At 42.3% G+C, this 23,043-nt stretch overlaps 1 protein-coding gene across 2 annotated transcripts in view; it reads right to left on the reverse strand.

The window, feature by feature from the left end:
- The window catches only part of midn (midnolin), a 28,968-nt gene extending 22,959 nt beyond the window's left edge, over positions 1-6,009 (reverse strand). The window contains exons 1-4 of one of the 2 annotated variants that reach the window (XM_056378456.1): positions 5,600-6,009; positions 3,096-3,324; positions 1,233-1,320; positions 996-1,058 (exon numbers count right to left, since the gene is read on the reverse strand). In XM_056378456.1, coding sequence (XP_056234431.1) covers positions 996-1,058; positions 1,233-1,320; positions 3,096-3,324; positions 5,600-5,675 — 456 coding nt within the window. In that variant the 5' untranslated portion in view covers positions 5,676-6,009. Of the gene's footprint in view, positions 1-995; positions 1,059-1,232; positions 1,321-3,095; positions 3,425-5,599 lie in introns of both variants that reach the window. The other variant, XM_056378457.1, reaches the window with a different exon arrangement.
- Positions 6,010-23,043: the final 17,034 nt, after the last annotated feature.

Genomic DNA, 23,043 nt, shown 5'->3' on the forward strand with positions numbered 1-23,043 from the left:
GAGTGTTTCATACGTCACAGTGTTGTCTGTGTGCATTCAGCCTTATCGCCTGTCTTCTCGCTTGCACTCTCTCTGCGGCCAGCGTGGAGAACTATTTGCCTTTTTTTCTTTACTCTCACTATTGATCATTTTGGTGAGTCATGCCACACTGACTCAAAAGCACAGTGTATTTCACTAGGCCTACATAGCTGTTTCACTGTAAGTCAGGGTGTAGGCCCCACTCAGACTATACATGCCAGGCTTCCAGGAACCCTATGCTAATACTGACTGAGAAGGCTGTCATCTGATGATCCAGCACTCTGTTTATGAGTTAGTGAGACTACACTCAATCTCCATGTAGCCACAGCACACTTCCTGGAAACTTGCCTGTGCATGTGTGTGTGTGTGTGTGTGTGTGTGTGTGTGTGTGTGTGTGTGTGTGTGCGTGCGTGCGTGCGTGCGTGCGTGCGTGCGTGCGTGCGTGCGTGCGTGCGTGTGTGTGTGTCTGTTAGAGCATGAAACACAGAGGGAGTGGAGAGAGATTACAGATAAAGGTATAAACAGAAACATGGAACTAAGTGTTATGTGCTTGTCCTCTCAGCATCTCACAAATACGCCTTTCTTGTGTGGTGTTCACTCTGGCTTCCTGCAGAGGCATACATGCACATACACACACACACACACTATCACAGATGTTACTAGGATACAGGAGGGTGTTGCTGCTTATTATATCCTAACAGCTCACACTGGATGTCTAGCTTGGCTTGGATTGCTTAAGAGGCTGAGATTAGACAAGCAAAGAGGCTTGTGCTTGTGCAGCCTGCTCATCTCATCTCATCTCTCTCTCTGTCTCTGTCATATCTGGGTGTTCTCTGTAAAGCTATAACCTCCCATATCCCCCATGCAAACACAAACACAAAAGGTCCATAGTTCAGTTTAGATTACCGCCATGGTAGGATACTAACTTTGCTACATCAATATTTTTTCAGGGTCAACACAGAGAAACTGTTTCTTACCTGAGTTTCTGTTAAGCTCTCCAAGGCTTGCATTACTGACTGTTCTGGTCTTGATGCTTGAGACTGCACAGAAAGAGAAGGGGATGTTAAAAAATCAATCATTTTCCAATTACACACATACACCAATTATCTAAAGAAATTTCTATGCAAAAATATTTATTAGTAATGCTAATAAACAGTACTTAATTAATATTAGGAGCCCAAACTAAAATAAAATTACAGTCAGGTGAGCCTTACCATTAATCCTGCTTCAACTGTTGGAACAAGTGTTAACTTGCTCCCATCAGAGATGCCTAGATCCTGGAGTTTGCCTGAACTTAGTCGCCTGCAGGGTTAGAGAGAACAAGATAATTAGACTGTGCTGACAATATCTTCTCTCTTCAGACACACAAACACCCTTCAGCCAGGGGGGGCAGACACACTTCAAAACTAGTTTCGAAAAGAGCCGTGGGTGAAAAGCTCCATGAAAGAGAAGTATTGATTGGGCTGTCATATTTCAATTTCGAGTATAGTGGAGCTTGACAATTGCTCGCAGTGGATATTTGGCACCACTGCCACTTGCCTAAGTGGAGGTAAGTATTTTCTTTTGGCATTTTGAGTCGTACGAATGATAAGCAGAAACTCCAAGGTGAAACCAAAACCACAGCCCTTTTAATGATTATGAGAACAGATAAACAGTACAGCAATGAACTATTGTTGACACTGCAAATCTATTGTTCTCAGTTGAAATATAGAGCGATGTGAGGGTTGTTTCTGCAATTCTAAAGAAAGTTTAGCCAAGTGATATATAATACATTTACAGGGCTTTACTATTTAATGTTTGGTGCAGAGCAGGAGTATCTGTTCCACAATGAGGAAAAGCTTTTATCTTGCAGGTCACGATGCACTAAAACCACTCACATCCAGGTGTAGTACCTCCTATAGTCTCATGGAGATTGTTTAGGACAACCTGCTGTACAAACATGACCCAAATCTCACCCTATGCAGCTGAACAAAGGCCCTCAGCACTGAGATACTGTAGGTCTACAGTTTGAGGAGCAGGAGGGGATTAAAAAGGGGGGTTTCAGGTTTTAAAGGATGATGTGATTTATTGGGTGATTACAATGGGTGGGGGTGGGGGGTGTGGTGGGGGGGCTGAAAAACAATGCTGACTGTTTGCATATACTAAAGCCCCCCCCCCCCCCCCCCCCGCTATTTTGCATAACACCACCTGCACTATTGTTAGCTCATTTAACCTGGGTCTGATTCGTTTGAAAACCGACTAACACTGTAGGTTTTCCGTTTTAAATAATAAAGATTTTATAAAGGTTTAACTACTCCCTCGCTCAAGCAGCTGTGTCCTAATGTGCTATTACAGGAGCATTTTGAGAACTCAAGAAAACTGGCCAGCCGACACCTCACACCCAGAAATTCACTAAAACCATTAAGGAGTTATTCTGCTTCCAAAGATACTGTCTATTGCCATGTAACTAGACACTTAGATCCCAATCCAAGCACAGGTTATATCCATCTCCCATTATACAGTAACATGTCTAGGATGAGCCATATGTATGCCTGCAGTGGCACAGTAAATAAATTACAGGCTACCAAGTCTGTGTGACTGTACTCATCAATGTTTAACGTGTATGATTCACACAGCATTAGCAATTCAGTCAGGCTTCGGTATTTATAATGAAGGGGGGATGAATCAATGCAAGTCTGCAGATCGCCTTGTCAATACTGTTCCAGTGACCGGTGCGTCCCCTATGCGTAATTCCAATACCGTGGTCAGTAGTTTCCTTGAATGTATTGATGACCAAAGCAGCCAAGGTTGTGTCTGAAGCTCCAGAGAGCTCAAGCACGAATAAATACAAAGTATAGATTCAAATATATCACTGCAGGGTCGAAGAGTGAACGCACCTAAACTGGGGTTATTCACATTTTGAACTGCGGAATAGCTTATACATTATGGCTCATGGTGTCCGTCTATAGTACAAAGTCTCAAACACAGGCTGGCGTTTTAACACAGAACCATAATTAAATGTTTACGACTCTTTTCCCGGTACAGAAAGGCACTTGCAGTGAACACATTTCAATCATGCTTATATGAGGTTTACTCACGTTTCTTTGTGTAGCAGAGCGAGTCTCTCTTTGGGTACTTTGAGTCTTTGCGATAGCCTCCTCTTCAGTCCCTCTACGGTCTCCTCCAGGGGCAAGGAAAGCTCGAATCGTGTACCGGTGGTGGAGTGGATGTACAGATTCATGGAGGGCTCAGTCGGGACGGCCTCGCAGGACGAAGCCCCGCGACTGGTGCAGCTCCGGGCGCTGGGATGCTGGTCCATCCGATAATCTGTGGTCAGAGAAGGGGGAGACAAGACGAGCAGAGCCGGGGATGAAGAGGGTGAAGAGGATGGTGAAGCGGATCCGTCCTTCGGCTACCGTCCCTTGTTCTGCTTGTAAATCAAATGCAGCATTCAGAAAGCTTTCTGTCTTTCTCTCTCTCTCGCTCGCTCTACCTCTTGGTGCCTCCTTTCTCTCGCTCTCCGAGAGTCAGAATAAAACCCAATCCGTCTTCTCTCCGGTCGATATCATGAGAATATTCCCCTGGGAAAGTAAACTACATAAAGCTCTTTTTTTTCTTCGTTTGATCTTTCTCTTTAATGTTGCCCTTTCCGGTGTGCCAGCAAAAGTCTTCTTATATGCTACATAGATGTGCAAATACCAGGCAGAAACGCAAGTATGCAGTCAGCAAAAAATGCCACGGACATTCATTTACGTAAGAGGTTACCTTTAAAACAAAACCTGCGAGGTCTAATAAAAATAACATAAATTCCTCTTGGTGTTTTGAAAGCTTTTGCAAGCTTTAGAGGAGAAAATAAATGTTCCGTAAGCTGCAAAGCCTCACACGGCTAGTAGTGAGAGGCTCTTCGCCGAGCACTCATACCCACGGCAGCTCCGGTGAAATATCGACAATGAACATTGTCACAAAGTATCCCACTTCCACCATCGATAAAATACGCCCACAGCCCCGGGGCGGCCAGACCAATCACAGGAGAGCTCCTTCAGGACGTTGCTGCCATCAGCCAATAGGAAGATGAGATCCACACCCACGTGGAGGGCAAGCGAGTTTAGGCCATTCATAATAAATTACAGCATAGAACAAAATATGTGTCCTTACCACAGTAGCCTACAGCCGTGGTTCCTTTACTGAGGTTACTTTGGAGGTCTCTTGATGATCTGAGGAGGACCCAATTAAAATGACGAATTCTTTACTTTTTCCTACCACTAACTTACTCACTATTAATCTTTTAATTTGTAATTCTGTGTATTTGAGGGCCATCTTGCTTGTGAAGTGTGCAACAGGCTTAAAATAGCATTCATCATTAAAAAAACTACATAAGTTAAGAGATACAGACTGATCTTAGATTAGTGATTCAAAGGACAGGATAATTGTAATTAATGAATGTTCTGATCCGACATCACATTAGTGAAAATAAAATTGTAACCATATCAAAGAGAGTATCAGTGTTTTGATCAGGTTTCACTCTCTTCCTTTACAGCAGGCTACAAATCAACACTAGTGTGGATGCAGCTATTTTAAAGCCTGTATATAAAGAGCAGTTGTTACACTCTTCACTGGTAAATCTAAGTTATCAGATGGATTGTAATGACATTAATAGTGCTGACGCCATTCTCTTTCCCCTGACCTCAGCAACATACAAGAAACCATTAAAGTGATCGGGAATAGTAGCCTATGCAAATTACCCGCTGAAAGGGATATACTCTCCAGGAAGAAATATACCGGACAACTCACTGTCTATACAGTGTTACATTTGGCAGTAAAAGATAGCAATAGAGAATGCAGCATGTAAAGGTAAATGTTAATTCTGACTTGATACATGCAAGAAGGTGCAGCTGTGACTGGTGTTGGAGAAGTTCATGTTTTCCAGTCTGAGGTAACCAAAAAATGTCATAGACAAAACAAACCAGACACGCTTACACACAAAGAGGGATAGATTGAGAATATACAGGCATCTATAGCCAACACAGAGTCCACCCCTACATTTTCTTGCAACACAAGTAAGGGTTTCAGCACTAAAAAGCAGATACTCGGTCGCCACCCAGTGGCCAAGGAAGAAACTTTCACAATCAAAACTTGGAAGTGAGTCATAGTTTACTTGTGCCTAACAATGGAAGACAATTCAGGTGGGGCTTTATAACGAGAATTTATCTTTAAGAAGATATGAATTCACTTGTTTATGCTTTAGGGTCTATCATAAAATGAGCTACAATACTCTTAGCATGACTGTCACTACTCCAGTATCATTTAATACGGTTGTTATTGTGCTTCTAAACAGACGACATCAGCAGCGACTTTCAGTCAGCTACCAATTATAATTTACACTAACAGTAACATTCTCCTGTCGTCAATACCGGCCTTATTAAGTTAATCATGCCCACTGAATTTACATGGAAGGAGGCAGATCCAATCACTTGACAACATGCTTTTATCGATCCGTAATCGACTACATCACTACATGAGATGCACTTAGCATCTCAGTTAACTTGCTATAAAAATAAAATCCTAATAGAGTTACTTGGACGTGATATTGAAGTGTACTTACCAATAATTGTGGCGAAAACTGTGAAGCTTCGCGCAGAAGTCTGTTGTGTTCCAGTCTGTTCCCCCAGCTTTGGCATGTAATGTAAACCCAGACCGTGTTAAAAACTCTCAGATAAATAAATCCAAACTCTTCAATATCCACAAGATTTTTCTTCAGTAAATTCTCTGGTGGGTCCGTGCGTGCCCAGCGCGCGGCATTACGCACCAGACCTCAGGACTGCTGGCCAATGAGGAGATGCAGTTGTGTTCTAACTGTCCTCCGCGTGCTGTTGCTGTACCGGTTTCCTTCGTGATAATAAGCGCGTAGTTGGGAAGGTGAGACACCTCTTTACGGACTCTTCTCGGAGATGGGTGGAGAGTAGAGTTCTTGGTGTGTCAGCATGTGATTTAAGGTGGCCTTGCTTCGCTGTTCAACGCGTTCTCGCCGGTGGGAAAGAATGTGCCTACGCAAAGCGGCAACAGATAAAGATATCCAACTGTGTCAATGCCGTGGCTCTCCGAGCAGCAGAATAAGGCTTTTAATGGGAGCAGATATCTAAATAGAAACAAAACACCACCAGCCTGTGGCCTACCACCTTAACAGAGAGTCAATGAAATGAGTGCTTTGGCGATGTCAGGGGTGTTGCCACACTTAGACGACATAGAGAAATATGTCACTGGGCAACAGAGCAGGTAAACAGGCTCCCTGGATACGAGGGCACGTACACCGATAAACAAAAACTGCACTTCTGTGTTTGAGGAAATTCACTTGTTTTGGGGAATTTTATGGATATTTGTCAAAAAATATGTTAAATCAGTATTATTTATGCTAGCAAAACCAGTCTTGCTTCTGAAATATTGACAGAAATACCGCTCATTGTTGTAGGCTATTAACCAAATAGAAAGTAGCGGAAGAATAATTTAGATTCTTAAGTAGAAGTAGAAATATCGCAGTATGAAACATATTACTGATGCATTCACATGTAAGCATATTGTTTAATCTATAAAAAATACAAGTTTTTATAAGTTTAGCCTACCATATTACAAAGTCTATATCTGCAAAGTATGTAGTAAGTATAGATATATAGATAAATAAAGGAATGTTAAAAGTACAATATTTTCCTCTGAAGTGCATTCGAGTAGCAGTATAAAATAATACAAATGGAACTACTCAGGTACAAGTACCCTAAATGTGTACTTAACTACAGTACTTGAGTAAATGTACTTTCCAGCACTGAATGTAAACATACTGTAGGTCAGGACAGGCTATTGTATAATGCCTGTGCACTGATTGCGTCCATGTAGCTCACATGTGTGATAATCATCACAATAAGGTTCACCTGAAGGACAAGAGAGATGTTGTGCAATGTGTCAAAGGAAAGAAAAAAAGACCTGACTCTGCCTCAGAGTCAGCTCACATTCACCAGCCAAGAACTGTCCTTCCTTCCAGCCTCAGGACCAGCACAGACTGTCTGTCTGATTACAGAGACACACTCCTCCCTGCTGTGCAGGGGACGTTTTGCCCTACCAGCATATTATCACATTGTCTGAGAACTGAATCATCCATGTGTAAGTGTGTGTGTTTGTGTGTCTTAGGGAGAGAGACAAAGCAGTGTGTGTTCAAAAGAAACATTGCCGTTATCTCCCAGAGACTCCACGATCAGACAAAAGTGCCTGTCTATGCCTAGCCCCAACAGCTCCCTCTCTTGCTCTTTATCAGTCTCCATCTCTCTATTTCTCTCTGGGAGATGCTGATTCAGTGGAACAAAGTGAAAGGAGTTGGTTAAACGCCCTCCTCTACTTGAAACCCAACCCTTTGTTCGAGTCAAATGCTGCGCTTTTGAATTAGCTCGCTCCATAGCCTGTTTTGATGCTTGTCTTGCTGGCAGGAGCACATTACAGGAACTGTGCGTACAAGACTCTCATACACAGAGGAAGCCAATGTGCGTTGATGTGTGTCACTCTGGCCGCTTGAGAGTCAAGTTCTTCTTTCAGCCATGAGACGGCTTGGCTGTGCTCGTCAGCAGGTCTAGCTGTCAACACAGCTCTGGTCATGCAGAACACTCTGACCTTCTTTGCCTGAATTAGACTTTGTAGTTGAGCTGACAAGCTGATATGTTTTGTGACAAAGGTGCAACCCTCACCACATGTAATCCTGATCCTGACATTGTCTTGTAATTGGCAGTTTTTCATTCTTCAGTAGAGGACATGTTTTTTAGCATTTTGAGTTGAGACCTTCTTTCAATATGTCATTTGTTTTAATCCCCAGTAGCTGGTACAGTGTGACCCCCCATTCTATCTGTGCTAATGTGACAAATCACAATGTGATTAAGTAAAAGAATTGTGTTAATGCACAAATTAATCATCACGCAGCTTAAAAGCCAAATGTTTTTCTCTATGTGCTGCATGGTGCAGTAGGATGCACATGGATAATCCTGTGATGGAGGGTGCAAGAGCAACCCTCATATGCAGCCATCTACATGATAATGTATCACACATACTTCTGGGAAGAGTTTATTGACAAGGGAGGAAGGCCGTGTGGGCGGGTCGTAAACATTTCACGTTGGATATCAGATCTGGTGGGATAGAGCCGCCTGTGTGTGATTGTGCGTGTACCCATCTGCGAGTTTGCGTATGTGTGTCCATGCACGAGCAACAGCACACGAGTTGTTGTGTGAGAGCTTGAGTGTGTGGGACATGTGTGGGCGTGTGTGTGTGTGTGGGTGAGCAACATTCCTATCCGTCAAAGTCACCAGTGGGCCGCCCTCTGCCTCGGGAGAAAAATGAACCATGCCCGACGCGCTCATCCTGCTGCTGTTGTTCTCCTGCCACCATTTCCTCCTGATTCACCCTGAGTGGTTGCGAGTGGGGTAGACACACCTCACCGGCCATCGCAACGCTACGCTCACAACATTACCACCGGAAGCTGACACACAGAGATGCCTGCATTCCTTACATGCTGATACAAACGGTGCAAATGAATGCTTGTAAAACATACAAGCACCGTCTCTATATCGTTGACAGATGTAAGGGTGGCTCCAAAATAAGTGGGCAGTGCTCATACAAACATGCACAGACACAAACATACAGCAGACAAAGGAAAAGTGTGTGAGGTGCAGATTTGATTAACATCACACTTTTTTGACGTAAGGTACAGCATCACTTAGCCCTAATTCCCACGAAACTAGTGAGACTGTGATTACTTGACCAAACATTTGACACATGGCCATGTAGAATCAGAACAAGAAAAATTCTTATGTTTTGTTTTTCGAAGAAATGATGCAAACATGGTGGTACTGATATGGACTGACCAGCTATATAACCCTTCTCTGTTCTTGGTTTTAACAACACAGCCCAGATCTTTATGTGTCTCTAATTTGATTTACATGTTATCTTTCAGACAGTATTGATTGCAGCCTAAGTGCCGGTTTCAGTGAGTGGATAAAGTTTCTGAATTATTTGGATGTTCAGCCATTTGAATGGTGTGCACAGACAGGTTGGTGGGTGAGATTGACTTTTGAATGCAGACTCATGTTCAAACTTGGAGACAAGATTCATAGAAATAAGGAACAAGTATGACCTATGACCCAAAGTGTTCAGTATTCAAAAATTAATAAGACATTATTAAATAAAAGCACATTTCTAAATGTCCTTTTTCTCTAGCCTGTGCATGTCAGTATGTGAATGCATGCAATATGACAAATGTATAGATAATATCATCACAAAATAGATTTAAAAAGGATTCAAGCACAAATACAATTCAAAAATGATGTAACCTTGAGTCTGGTATTGCCTAGAATGTTCTTTTATGCGGAATAAAACAACATTATATGAGAAAATACATTAGGGAGCAGTTTAAACATGTTTGATTTGTCTATGTTCCCCAGAAACACCAATTTCTCTGTACATTTAGCTACAGGTATGACTTAGTTCTCAGAGATTTTGCTATAAACATGTGTGCCTCCATGCTTGAAGAAACCTGGTCATAGTAGTAGCAAATGTGGAGTGGGATAAGTAATAAATGTTGGGATGGAGTTCAAAAAGCACCCAAGATACAGTGTAGGATAAAAAAAAAAAAGTCATGAGAGAGAAGAAGGGTGATGAGTCGAGTGGGAGTGGAAAGGATTTCAGTGTGGACAGGACCTCTGATCCCACACCTGCAGAAGGAGCCCTGTTTGAAGCACTTGCTCGCTCGCCCCATCGGCTCACAGCACAGATGACTGATGACACATCTCGAGCTCTACAGCTTTACACACTAAAGCAGACAACGTGCCAGAGAGAGTGTCAGAGCCCCTGCTCGAGAAACAAAGCGAGAGAAAATGTGAAAAACGTGCAACGACGGGACAAGAAAAGAAAGTGTCACTTCAGACTATGATTTAGTCACAGTCACACTTTACAGTATCTTCTGAACATCCAAGCCAGGAACATTTTGACCAGAGCCCCATTTCCAGTATCGTGAGTCACGACATTCCCTTGACTTTTGTCATCAAAACTTTTTAATGAAACTTTATAGGAAGCAGAAATTTCATCTTCCAAATGATTCATCGACTGATAAATGAATCAGATAAACATCAACTTGGATACAGTACATACTGTAAAGTTTATGTATTTCAGTTGCTGCTGAGTGAGTGATTAATGACTAATCACAACAACCTCTATACACTGAACTGCGCCCAGAGGCACAGTGGAAACTGTCCAAACATGTCACAATCAAGCTCACTGTATTCATTCTCTGCAAGTGGTACATTTATCATAAGGCTGAGTGTATGCTGTATATGTGTGTGTGTGTGTGTGTGTGTGTGTGTGTGTGTCAATGATGAGTAATATTATATTCTCCCTTTCTTTCTGTATGACATTTTGAACATGTTAGTTATTCGATCCTTAGTCAACACATTCTCAAGTGGCAGGCAAAGTTAATGATACGTACAATGGTTACCAAGTGTGTCTTGTTTGTGACTGCTTTTGGCAAGAAAGCAAATAAGTGAAAAATGCCTAGGTATCCTTAATGCAACCTCTATAATTAAAACCACTGGCTCTCGGTAGCATAGTAATGTAAATCAGCACACCACTGTGATTTGAGCCTCCACATTGATCCTGTGAGAATATGATGTGCTGTTGTGGCAAAGCCTATCACGTCTGCAACAGGATAGTTCACACTACTCTCCATATTCTGTCCATGTGCAGCGAACCGTTTGTCATATTCATAGCCTCTCGTGTTGTGGTGCTGCACGACTCATAAGACACTAGTGGTGCTGCACTGTTCTCCCAAACCCCAGATCCAGGCCTGTTAACCACTTACTGCACAGCCTAATCCAAATGGTGGACCTGATAATTGTTTTCTTTTACAGAGCCAGTCTGCTCACATTAAAAGGCCTACAATAGGACTCAACCTGGAACTGGGCTGAATGTGCTAAATAAGCTAATGAAATCCACCCACAGGACACAAGCCGGGCACGATAAGAACCTTTCTAGCTGTGAAACTCGGCCACGCTGGGAGGGTGTTAGCGCTATCTGTTTGTTTATTTGTCTGTTTGACAGCCCACAGCGTAGCGCCAGAGGAACTGGTGGTCCGACAAAGGTTAGGTGTCAGTGTGGAGTGTATAAAATAGAAGAGAGCAGAACAAGTGTGTGAGAGAGAGGGAGAGACGGGAGAAAATAGGAGTGCGAGAGTGGAGGAGAGAGAGACTCAGGGCAGGAAGTGTGGGTGGCTGGGTAGGTGGTTTTGGCAATGCAGAATGGACTTCTTGCGTATTACTTCTGGTAAAACAAAGATATGACTTTTGCAATGGTTCTACCCATTCACTCAGTAATATCGGTTGTAAAGAAATTTTGCTCTTTGAGGTCAGTGTCTGTTTAGGGGACACCAAATCAGTTTAAGAGCAACATGTTGTGATGTGCACCAGTACTCACAGCACTTTTGCACTAAAAGAAAACAGATAGGAGATAATAGCAGTGTGTGTGTGTGTGTGTGTGTGTGTGTGTGTGTGTGTGTGTGTGTGTGTGTGTGTGTGCACGTATGTGTGTGTGTGTGTGTGTGTGTGTATGTGTGTGTGTGTGTGTGTGTGTGTGTGTGTGCACGTATGTGTGTGTGTGTGTGTGTGTGTGTGTGTGTGTGTGTGTGCATGTGTATTGGTGTGTACTGTATGCAGTGATGAATACCAGATGCAGGCATTTCCTTTGTTGGTGCAAGCAAGTTCAGAACTTGCCAAATCACCCTGCTCTCCTCCCACACGGTTGAATACTTCCACACACACCCACACACACTCCAGAATCCCTGCCCACTAATCCTCCTCCATCCCAGGCTTAGGGGTAGCTGAAGCTGTGGGCTAATTCAATCTTGGCTGGTGCTCCTCTGTTTTACATCTCTCCTGTTGTCTTTCTGTTCTCCACCCTTGGTCCTTGCACTCGTACTCTTGCTTAATTAGTTTTTTTTTTCTCTATCTCTCCTTCTGCTTTTACCCCCCACTTCTTTTCTCAACAGAAGGACTGTTGATTCTTCTGTCTATTTTTTACTTTCTGTTACTCTCTCCTGTTGTTTCCTCTGCAGCAGCATATCTACTCCCTACAGCAGGTCTTTGCTCTGCAGTTGACATGCAGTAATCTAATCACTGATAGGGAAGGTCATTACAGGTCACATGATCAGGTTGGCAGCCTGTGCAGCGAGTTGATCTCATCTGTGACGTCAGCCCAGAGACGTGCGCAGCGGCCTTCTCCCTATCATATTCTTAAAATAGCCCTCTGTCCCCAATGACGACGTCACCCATTCCTGTCTCGCTCTGGCCCCACTCTCCCCTTTTCCCCATTTGCTCTCTTTTTTCCACCCCCTCCTCTTCTAACTTTCCAGCCCTTGCTGATCCGCCTTTCCCCCTTTTTCTTTGCCATCATTCTGTTTGTGTTTCATGATAACAGCAGTAATTCCATTAAAGAGAGTTCATTGTACTTTATACTGATTGCTCTCTAGCAGACAGCTATTTCTAGTTCTGTAATATTGTCTATCAGGAAAACCTCCATTCAGTGTTTCTTCTGAAAAATGATTATCACTAACATGCAAATGAATGCAGCCTTCCACAGCATGCCGCTTCCCCAGCACTTGAAAAAAAGTCAAGCATTATTGTCGAAATCAATGACATGCCGTCGTCATTTCGGAGAAGAGGTGCACTTGGATACTGAAAACAGAATGCCACCAATGACGTGTAGTTAAATATTTACTGTGTATGGGTGGAATGCCATGAAGCAAAAGTGAGTCACACAGGGAAGGCTGACCTGACCCTCTGTATCTATATAACTAATGATCAAAGGCGAGGCTTCAATTTAACCCTGTCTACAAGCGAGGCAGCGTTTGTTCTGCTGTGACAGCTCAACCAGTCACACAGCAGGTATCCTGTTGTTACGTATTTTTGATGCCACTGTTTTTCTTCTTCTTGCATGGCTTGACACGCTACAAATTCTGCGTTGTGTTGGTGGACGATAAGGAATGAGACAAGACTGTTGCATTGCCAGCTGGGGGGATTTATTCTCCCACGGGCTCTTTGCTTGTAACACAGTTGGGACTTTAAGTAGCGACAGTTGAACGGACAGCTTTGGCTAGTATGACACTTCCTACTGTTGCAGCAACTATCTACTACAGGAGAACAACTGGTGTGTTGATAGAATCTACGTCCTCATGTCACGCCATGGCCATCCCTTCAACTGTTACCGCTTAAAGTCCTTAATAATATATATGTATAGCAACTTCTCATGACCAGGTTTCTACATGCACATTTCTCCTCAGCCTAGCCTGACACGACTCTGTATGACTGCATCATTACATTTACCACCCGCTATCTTCTATTTCAACAATAAATCAGAATACATCACATTTTGATTGTATAGCTACAGTTTCAGTATCCCTGTGAAAGCTATTTTCCCACCCACCAGCAGCAATTTTATGAATTATTATCAAACTGTATACATGAACATAGATGTAAATATACACTATATTTATGAAAAAAGCTAAATTATCAATACAAAACACTTTATCATAATAAAATAACAAATAGGGAGCTCACATACCTGAGCATAACACAATAATATCAGTGGAGCAACTTCTCATGACCAGTTTTCTACATGCACACCTTTAAAGGAGAAAGGGAGAGAGCAGCGGACCGCATGAGAAACCGTCTCCAAGCTCCATTAGCCTAGCTTGAGACCAGTTAACTAGCATACTATACATAAAGTGCTGCACATGATAAACATACATACATACACTGAAACCACCACTATAACAACAAGGAACTGCATTAACCTGTACAAAGTAAAATTAATACCTCTTTTCAGCACTTTTACATCTTTTCGCACACTATCGACGGGATCACTTGTACAGTCTTAGCTTAAGAGAATAGCGTGAATCTACAGGAAGTGGCACATCAAAATATCAAAGGTCGCACAACAAGAATACAATTAATGAAGTATCCCAGTTAAATACTCAGTAACACACATATTCCTAGTACATACAATATATAACATTTACACTTTGTTGTTCTTAAATTTGTGCATACATTTTTAGTTATTAGCCATGCTAAAAACCTTAGCTTGTGGAAATAATCATATCAATAGCTCTAATAGCAACAATGTGTCAAAGGCGGATTACCTAGAAAAAGACACTAAATCATCATAACTCCTTTATTTTTGCTTTATTCGTGCTTCGTTCTATATTAGTTGGCTGACGCTGGGGCATGCCAGGAACCAGAGGCCTTTAAAAATAGTTGTTCAGGACCAGAATAGTCACGACAACAAACAGACCTCATCAGCTTACATTCAACTGACTGCAGTTGTTTGTCATCCCAGTCCTGTCTCTCACCATCATGCTAGTCTTAACCTTCATCAACATGCCTGAAGCACTGAATTATAAACCAGATGATAACTAACCTCACCTCGCTCGCTCCACCAGGCTCTGGCCCTGTCTATGTTTAGTCATGTCTATTCTTTCTGTTTGATGTTACTTGATACAGCCAGTCTGCCCACTATGAGTTCATGGTTAATTAGTCAGTTGTGTCTATTTATACCAGCTGACGTGTCTGGTGTTGACTGCTTGTTAAGAGCGTGTTTATCCAGCATTAATCAGTGTTTTTTGCACAAAATCAAGACTGTGGATGAAAAAAATTATACAATCAGACACATTTCTTGGTGGGTTGGCTGTGATGTGCCAAGTTCAGAGGGAGTTTAAAGGCTAATTTGCGACTACAAATGGGTGTGGAGGCAGTAATTCCCTGGTACACACTAGTGTGTCATCATAATTTAAAATGTTTTGTCAGGCAATATCATCAGCGGATCAGGTAAATTCACTCTGTGATCTCTGTGGATGTGAAATGTTAAGTCTGTCTCAGTCGAGATATGATAAAGGTAATCAGTATCATTATGGACCTTTATGATCTTTGTTGAAATCATGACTAAGATCATTCACATTTCCCAAGACTTTTGACTCACTGCCACTGTGAGTACAAACATTTTTTATGGCTTCCTCCTCCCTGACACTTTCATTGTTAATGTTCTCTATAACACCAACAACATTAAATATGATTTTTGACCCGTGAATTGTTGACAGACAGTAGACTAATAAGTAACTAGATGGCAAGGTACATAATGTACTTCCACATCAACATAGTGTATGGCATGGCCTGCTGTCAGGCATTCTAGTTATTAACATTTTGGGGGCCTTTGCTGCAGTTAATTTTTAATTTTTATTACAACAGTTCAGTTCCGTAACAAGATTTAAATGTGAAGACAACCTGCTTAGGTTTTATGGTGTGTTGATGTCGAACTATTTCTTGCCTGGGTGCAATACTTGAATATTTGCTTAATATTTGAACACTGCACGCTGATAAAACACTATGACCATAGGTAGTGTCTGTATGTCGAAGTGCTTCTATACTGAAATCCATCTATCTGACCTTTTCAGAGTCATTTAAAAGTACCATGGCCTTCTATTTGCAGTCATGGAACAATCCCACCTCCCCAGCTTCCACGTGTGGAATCAGTCAGTAGCTGCATTCAGAGGATGTCTGGCCTCTGCTCAACTCATGCGAAACACCAGCTCATGCAATAGCACTATATGCTACATGGACTGCATGTTACAACAATCACAAGCAGGGTAACATGTGTTGTTATGTTATGTGAAATGAAGCTACGCTCAGTTTTGCTCCTCTGCAGCATAAAAGGCCCTGTTAGTAGTGCTATACTCTGAACATTTGATTTGCGGTCAGTGTCATTATTCAGTCATTTTCTTAACAGGAGTCATGCACACTTTATTGTTTGTACATCATCATCACTCATCACCATTATTAGCTCCTTTGTTGGGCCCTACAACCACAATATGTGCTGTTGAGGAGCCACCAGCACGAGGCCCCAGACCTGGAATCCACCCCAGAGCTGATCCATGCGTGTTGAGGGAGTTATTCCTGCATGCCTTCGGTGTCCTAGGTGGAAACTACAGTAGCTTGTTGGCATATTTTCCTACAGTGCTTCAGCGGAGAGTCTTGTGACTATGAAGCCACAATGAGTTGTCAGTCACTCTGGGAACAGAAGTGAGCGTCACCCAGCTCAGAGGGATTAGCTGGTCTGGTGAAGGTTCAAGGAGAGCACATTTACACCAGTCATCTCACAAAGCGTGCCACATGCAGTTTCATTTCTGTAATTTGCTCTCATTGTTTCTCTAATTTAAAGTTCACACTGACATGAACAGTTTAAAAGATGCCTGAACGTGAAATGTCTTGCTTCCCCTGTTACATTTTTCGTTTGACAGCACATATAATGCATTAATAAGAAAGCACAGCACTCAGTCACATATAATTTGACAAAAAGTTATGGGTTTTCATGTTTAGTGTGAGGGATGACCTAGAATGGACATTTCTGAGGAAGTTGTTTTTCATTCACACAATTTGAATAGTGGTGAATTTCTCACTGCAGACACCATGACAAATGTGCAGACAAATCTCTATGGGCACAAAGACAAGTAGTACAAAACCCAAACTTTACACAAGCTTGTTAACATTGGACAGTGTCCCATCTCTCTTTACCAGAAAGAAGAGTCACTTATATTTCACTAAAATGACCTCATAATGGACTTAATTGTTTTCTTATTTTATCATTTGTAAGGTAATACGACAGCATCATTGAGATTTCAAGAAATCCTGTGTCAGTTGGAAAGTTTCAAAACAGCACAGGTGGCAGAACAGAAACAATGACACAAAGGTTTCAACACAGCTTTAGAGGAAGGAAAGGAAACCCAGAGGTGCTCCTATGGTGCTATTTACACTTTGCCTCAATTCCTCTTTTGGCATGTTGTGGTTAAGCATGCGCACACACACACACGCACACGTGCGCACGCATACACACACACACACACACACAAACACATATAGGCACAGAACAGGGCGCTCACCTGTTCAAAACATGCAATTAAAAGGGCAACAAATAACCAACTGCACTTTCATGATGAATGTGTGTATGTTCATGTGCTCTCAAGTGTGAATGTGTCATCACGTGCCCGGGCAGATCCAGGAGTCGTTTTGGAAAAAGGGGGCACAGCAGCTTAACCCAGCTAAAGACAGACTACAGGAAAATGTATGTGAAAAAGTACCAGGAGGCAGAAAAACCCCATGGGCCTGAAGGACAGATCACATGGGACTAGCTAGGACAGGAAAATTGAGATCATCCCTGAGATGACTAATACTGCAAACGGATAGTGGAGCAAATCAGACGTCATCTGCACTGGGGGATCAGTGTTACGTCCTTTGGTTGGAACGAGTCAAGTGTCGGCATCGGGATTAGTGGCATTCATACTACTGTTAGCTCTGGTTCACAGGCGTCAGCTCAGATGCCCCCCCCCCCCCCCCCCCCCCCCCCCCCATATATTGACTCTAACATGAACTATTACACAGGTGGCAAGTGTACCACCTGTCTACCATGGCAATTAATCACTGTATGATGATTACATTGCTAGATCATATAGCAGTGTTTCCCAACCTTTTTTGTCAGCTGTTCCCCCACAGCCCTGTTAGATGAATTCAAATACTCCTTCAACAACACCACCATTTATTGCAACTACTTACCCATTACTTTTAGCTATTTTATTTATCTAACTAACTTGAACTGTTATTTGTCCACCATTTAAACTTTCAACTTCTCTACATTCTTGCTGTTTCATTCACAATGTAGTGTTTAGGTGTTATAGCTGACTAAGTATGGGTATATCCTGTTATATATATATCCTAACCCCTATTTCAATTTTTATTTTTGAATTTTGATTAGTTGAGCTACGCACAATCTTTACATGTACCCCATCCTGCATAAGTAGCCCCTGGGGTGCAAGCACCTCTGGTTGGAAATCCTTGTTGTAGAGCAACAGATTTATGCTGCTTATGTACTATATTCTGTTTTGTTGGTTACTTAGGCAGAAACTTCCTACTGAAAAAAAGCATGAGAAATGTTGAGCCTCCTCACTGGCCTCATATAGATCTGTGCATATTATCAGCAGGGGCATGAAAAGCCATGTGCGCTCTTATCTCACTTCCTTGAACAGCATCTTGTGTGGCTTTACATTCTCTTACCTTATACCATATCTCTCCTTTTCAGATCTCCCCTTTCTGTCAGCACCATCTTTGTCTCTAAACCTCCTCCCCTCCACAGGAACACACACCTACTCATGTTGTACTGTACTCACAGGTTGGGTCACACCCTGCTAATGCACTCATTTGAACCCTGTAGCATGTGACACCTCAAGTTGGAATTCCAAACAGCCACAAATCCCATTGTCAGCAGCTTCTGGGGAAAGATGGATATTTTACACATCCCAGCCAAAGAAAACCCCACATCATCCTCGTATACTTTCACAAACACATGCACACACATGCTCAGCCTTCTCTCATTTTCTTTATTCAATCTTTCTTCAAGGGAATATTTAATTCCGCTCGCACCGCCTTTTGTTACAGTGATTGCATCCTTTAGTTTACATTTATGCATATTGGTGTAGAAATGTGCATGAAACCGTTCAGCTCTTCCAATTAGGGCCTTGGATTTACAATAAAAAGGAAGAGTGGATGTTTTCTTTGGTAATTTGTAATTGAGTGAAGATCATCAAAGCACATGCAAAACTGGAAACAGATCAGGGATATGGAATAACTCCAAACGCAATTTAAGCAAATCTGCAGCCTGTTTGTTGCTGCTTATGTAAATGGTGCCCCACCTGTGCTGCTTCTAGAAAGTTGAGGAGCAACACTGACGTCAGCAGGGACCTTTTTGTATCTTTTTAGTGGTGTGCCATTATGACCCAGGTTTACAAGAAGATGTCACAAACAAAAATGGCTTCAGATTTCATGGCAACATCAATGTATATTTATTTTGGGTTGTTTTGTGAATTCTTATTTTGATGTGGACAGTGTTGGTGATAGATATGCAGTCACGGGTGCTTTTAGGGTTAATTTTTATACCTGCATGCCCTTGAATCAGCTGCTCATTTCCATGTGAATATGCATAGACACACACAAGGACGGAAAAGCACACTTCCCCTCTCCCACAAAAACACTGCAATGATTACCTGCCTTGCCACTCAGGGGCCATTTGCTCTTACCACAAAGCTGATTATCTCACCCCTACAGCAGGCTGTGTTTGCAGCTTTGCGATTTTCTCCCAAATGCCCACACTGCTATTTGTAGAAATGTTACCTAGCTGGCACAGGCTGAAATATGTTTGTGTTTGTGTGGATGTTTGCGTCTGGTTCAGTGTTTGCGGCGGTGCCCGGCTGTGTGTGTGTGTGTGTGAGTGGTGTGTGTTTGACGGGTGGGTGGGTGTTTGTGTGGAATGGAAGGCTGTAAGAATGGAGGGATGGATGACACAAACAGGGCAGAGTGGTGGGAGGCTGGTGTCAGGGCCCTACTCCCACTATCAGGCTGGATGCAGTATCTGACAGCTGACTGAGAGTCTGCAGGCCCCCTCTTTACACAGTCCCACCAAAAGGTCAGTACTTCAATCAGCTCTGCTCTCTGGATGCCGCTCTTTCTCTCTTACCACTGCAGAGCCTCCATTCGCCCCCTTGATGCACACTTAGCCGTGCTTGACCATATCTCACAGGGGGAAATGTAGTTTTCACACACACGAAAGCAGCCCCAAAACGCATCTTTGTATCTGTACCACATAACATCCACTGCACATTAAAGTTCCAAGGCAGATGATTATAAACGCTGGATGATATGTGTAATTTCTGTTGCACTTTGGTGTATGGAAAATTGCCATCCCCAAAATCATAGCTGGCTCATCACTCGAAGCGTTAAAATTTTCAGGGACCTTTAATTTCCTCTCAGTTCCTTCTCCGGTCTCTAATTTGCCTTCACACATGAGGCACTCTCAATATCCCGTCACGTACCACCTGCCACTGGAAAATACTTCCTCTTCAGACGATCAATCAAATATTTGTTAACATAACAAGACTGGGTGGGTATCTTTACGGCACGGGTAAAAAAACAGGACAAACAAGGCAAACAGATTGGGCCCAATGATTGTTTTTCCCCCTGAGTTATCGAATCAAAACATTACGTTACTCCAGGTGAATGAGTAATCTGTGGTGTGATCTCAAGTCTTTTGTTTAAAGTAAAGGTATGCACATCTTGATGTGTTTTTCATGAGTCACAGCACCCGGTTAAATATCAGATTACTCTTTTATAATGTGTCATCTGTCACTCCCCCGTTTTATGCGTAACTCTCTTATTATTCACCTATTACACCGTTTTATTTTTTCATAATCGTGTCTGATAAATTAACAGGTCTCCCAATGCTGTCAGCTGCATGAATTATCATTAACATGAGGAGTGAAATGTCAATGGGGGTGCATGTGAAGTATGTCCCATGATTTCATGAGGCTAATAAGAGCATTGATATTAAACAGATGAAGAGGGTTTCAGTTTGAGTATCCACTGAGAGACTCTCATCGATGTTCCAAGTCTGATGAGGTTAAAGTCACTCCATATTCCTGTCCATATAGCTGGTGACTAAGCCTGTATCAAGACGCTCTGAAAGCATACAGGAAAATATCCCACTGTCTCACAGCCAGTGTGTGTCATGTTGGATCCACTGCCAGTACATAAAGAAAATCTTGTGCCTTGATTCTTTCCATTGGCCGTATGATTCATTTTACTGCCCACTACTTGACAGTGAGCTCTTACCATTACACCGACAGATGCTTGGGCACAAGCCGAACTACGCCCTGCTGAGTTTAATAAGATGAAAGCTCAAATCTAATCTAGTTCCATTGTTGAATTTATATTATATTTTATCTTCTGTTTCTTATACACTACTTTTGGGCTGCCATCTTCATTTTGAATTAATCTTATTTTTTTCTGACCAATTAAACATTTAGTATCATGAAATTTATTTTTCTTAAGAGATGAAACAATTAGTCAACCAGTCAATAATTCGATCATCAAAAAAGCCAACTATTTTAATAATCAATGATGAAGTCATTTATCAACCAACAAGCCATGATAGCAGCTCTGTGAGTCTGTGCTCTGAGCTAAATGCCAATATGCTGATTGTACAGCAGGTAAAGCCATTTTAGTTTAGCATGTTGAGCATGCGATCATTTGCTAATTACCTCTAAAATATCTTTGGGTTTGGGAATCATGTGTTGTGTCTCAGGTAATATACTTCAGTCAGTACACTCACATGTAGTACAACATGTACACAGTGCACTCACTGACATGGTGCAAGAATTTCAACAGGTTAGTGTTGGCCGAAATCAAACACTAGCATTGAGTGCTCATCGGAAATGACGATTGCAAGTTATCGTGATTGTTGCACACCTGCTATCTGCTTTGCTCACTTGACTTAAAAATGAACGTCTTACTTTCGTGTGGCTGCCCCATGTGTCATGCAGCATGGAAATTAAACCACTATCAGGACAGACAACGTGTCCTCCTTCTTCGGTCGCCATTTTCACAAGTTTGAAATTACATTGGTGGTCCCTCCCCTTCTGCTACACAGCCAAGATGGTGACCGTTGAGGGTGAGAAGTGTACATCCTTTAACACTCAATTTTTGGACCGTTTTGAGCGCACTATCCGGATACTTATAGTGCACTGTATGTTGCTATACTTGTCAATGTGAATGCACTCATGCACTCAAAATAGCAAGTGAGAGTATGGAAGTACTACTCCGCGAATGATCTTTAAAATAATCTATTACAGCAATTGTTAATTGCAACCCTAGAGTTTGTATAACCAACGATTAAACCAAAATTTGATAAATGACTAGACCATAAATGGAATATCGTAATTGCTGATGATTCATTTATGCCCTCCCAGTGTTTTTTGTCTTTTCCTTGTCCTGCCTCCCCTGCAGCTCCGCCAAGGCCCGCCCTGATTATTCCATGGGATCCACCTGGCCTGGGAAGAAAAGGTTAAAAACTCTGGTGCCAGCTGCAGAAAGGGAGAGGCTTTCGGCATGGGGGCTGCTGGTTTAGCTGCCTCTCAGCCTGGGATTCTTGTTGTGTTCTCTTGTGTGTTTTTTGTATCTTTTGTTGTCTTAATTTAATGTCCTTTTGCACATTTATGTTAAATAGACCCTTTATTATTTTAGAGGTGTCTTATGAGTTTGTTGGGTCACTGGTGGAGTTTTGTGCACCCTTTAAAGGGCCACTTAAAGGTGGGGTGTACCAATGTTGACCAACGAATTGTTTCCATGCTCGACCATTCCAAGCTTTTCATCTTAAAATTGCTCAGCTGTCGGTGACACCAAAGGCTGTCAAGTCAGTGGCCTCTTTTCAAGCTGAAATCTCACAGAAGAATGCACTGCTCTACTATCATTTTAGAGCTGGTGCCATTCAAAATATGTTGACTCACATGGGCTTGTCTCCTATATTCCTGCCTTGGTTGACTCAGTAAAAACTGTACAGCCAAATGAGTCCTCACAAAGCTGGGAGCTGCTTTGTGTTAAGAGTACCACTCAAAGATGACACCATGGATTGTCATGGTGTGTATCATGTTATTCTCTCCCAGGTGCAGACAGTGCAATCTTTTAATTACAGCACATGGTTATCCATGGGAGATGATGTAGACTGTGACTTATTATCACAGGCCTCATCAGCCATACAACACAGAGTGGCTCTTGAATAAGGGCTCTCACTGGATACTCATCATCCTTTATCAATCCACAGCACTTTGCCACTTCTATATCAATGTACAGCACTTCACCATGTTTATATCAATGTACAGCACCTCAGCACTCGGGCCAGACAGTTCATTTATTTCATTAGGCTGTGTGGCTGAAGAGGAGATGACTAGTTATTTCTGGTCACTAAAAACGCATACTGTGGCAGTTTAAATCCACCAAAACTAAAACTGGACATGTCAAAGACCAGAAAGACTAGTTCCTCAATTACAGTATCTACAGTACAGTATTTTTTTCCAGAAAGGACTGGAACATTCTGCACTCTCTGTTT

This window comes from Seriola aureovittata, chromosome 6 (assembly GCF_021018895.1).
Source record: "Seriola aureovittata isolate HTS-2021-v1 ecotype China chromosome 6, ASM2101889v1, whole genome shotgun sequence".
Classification (NCBI taxonomy): Eukaryota; Metazoa; Chordata; class Actinopteri; order Carangiformes; family Carangidae; genus Seriola; species Seriola aureovittata.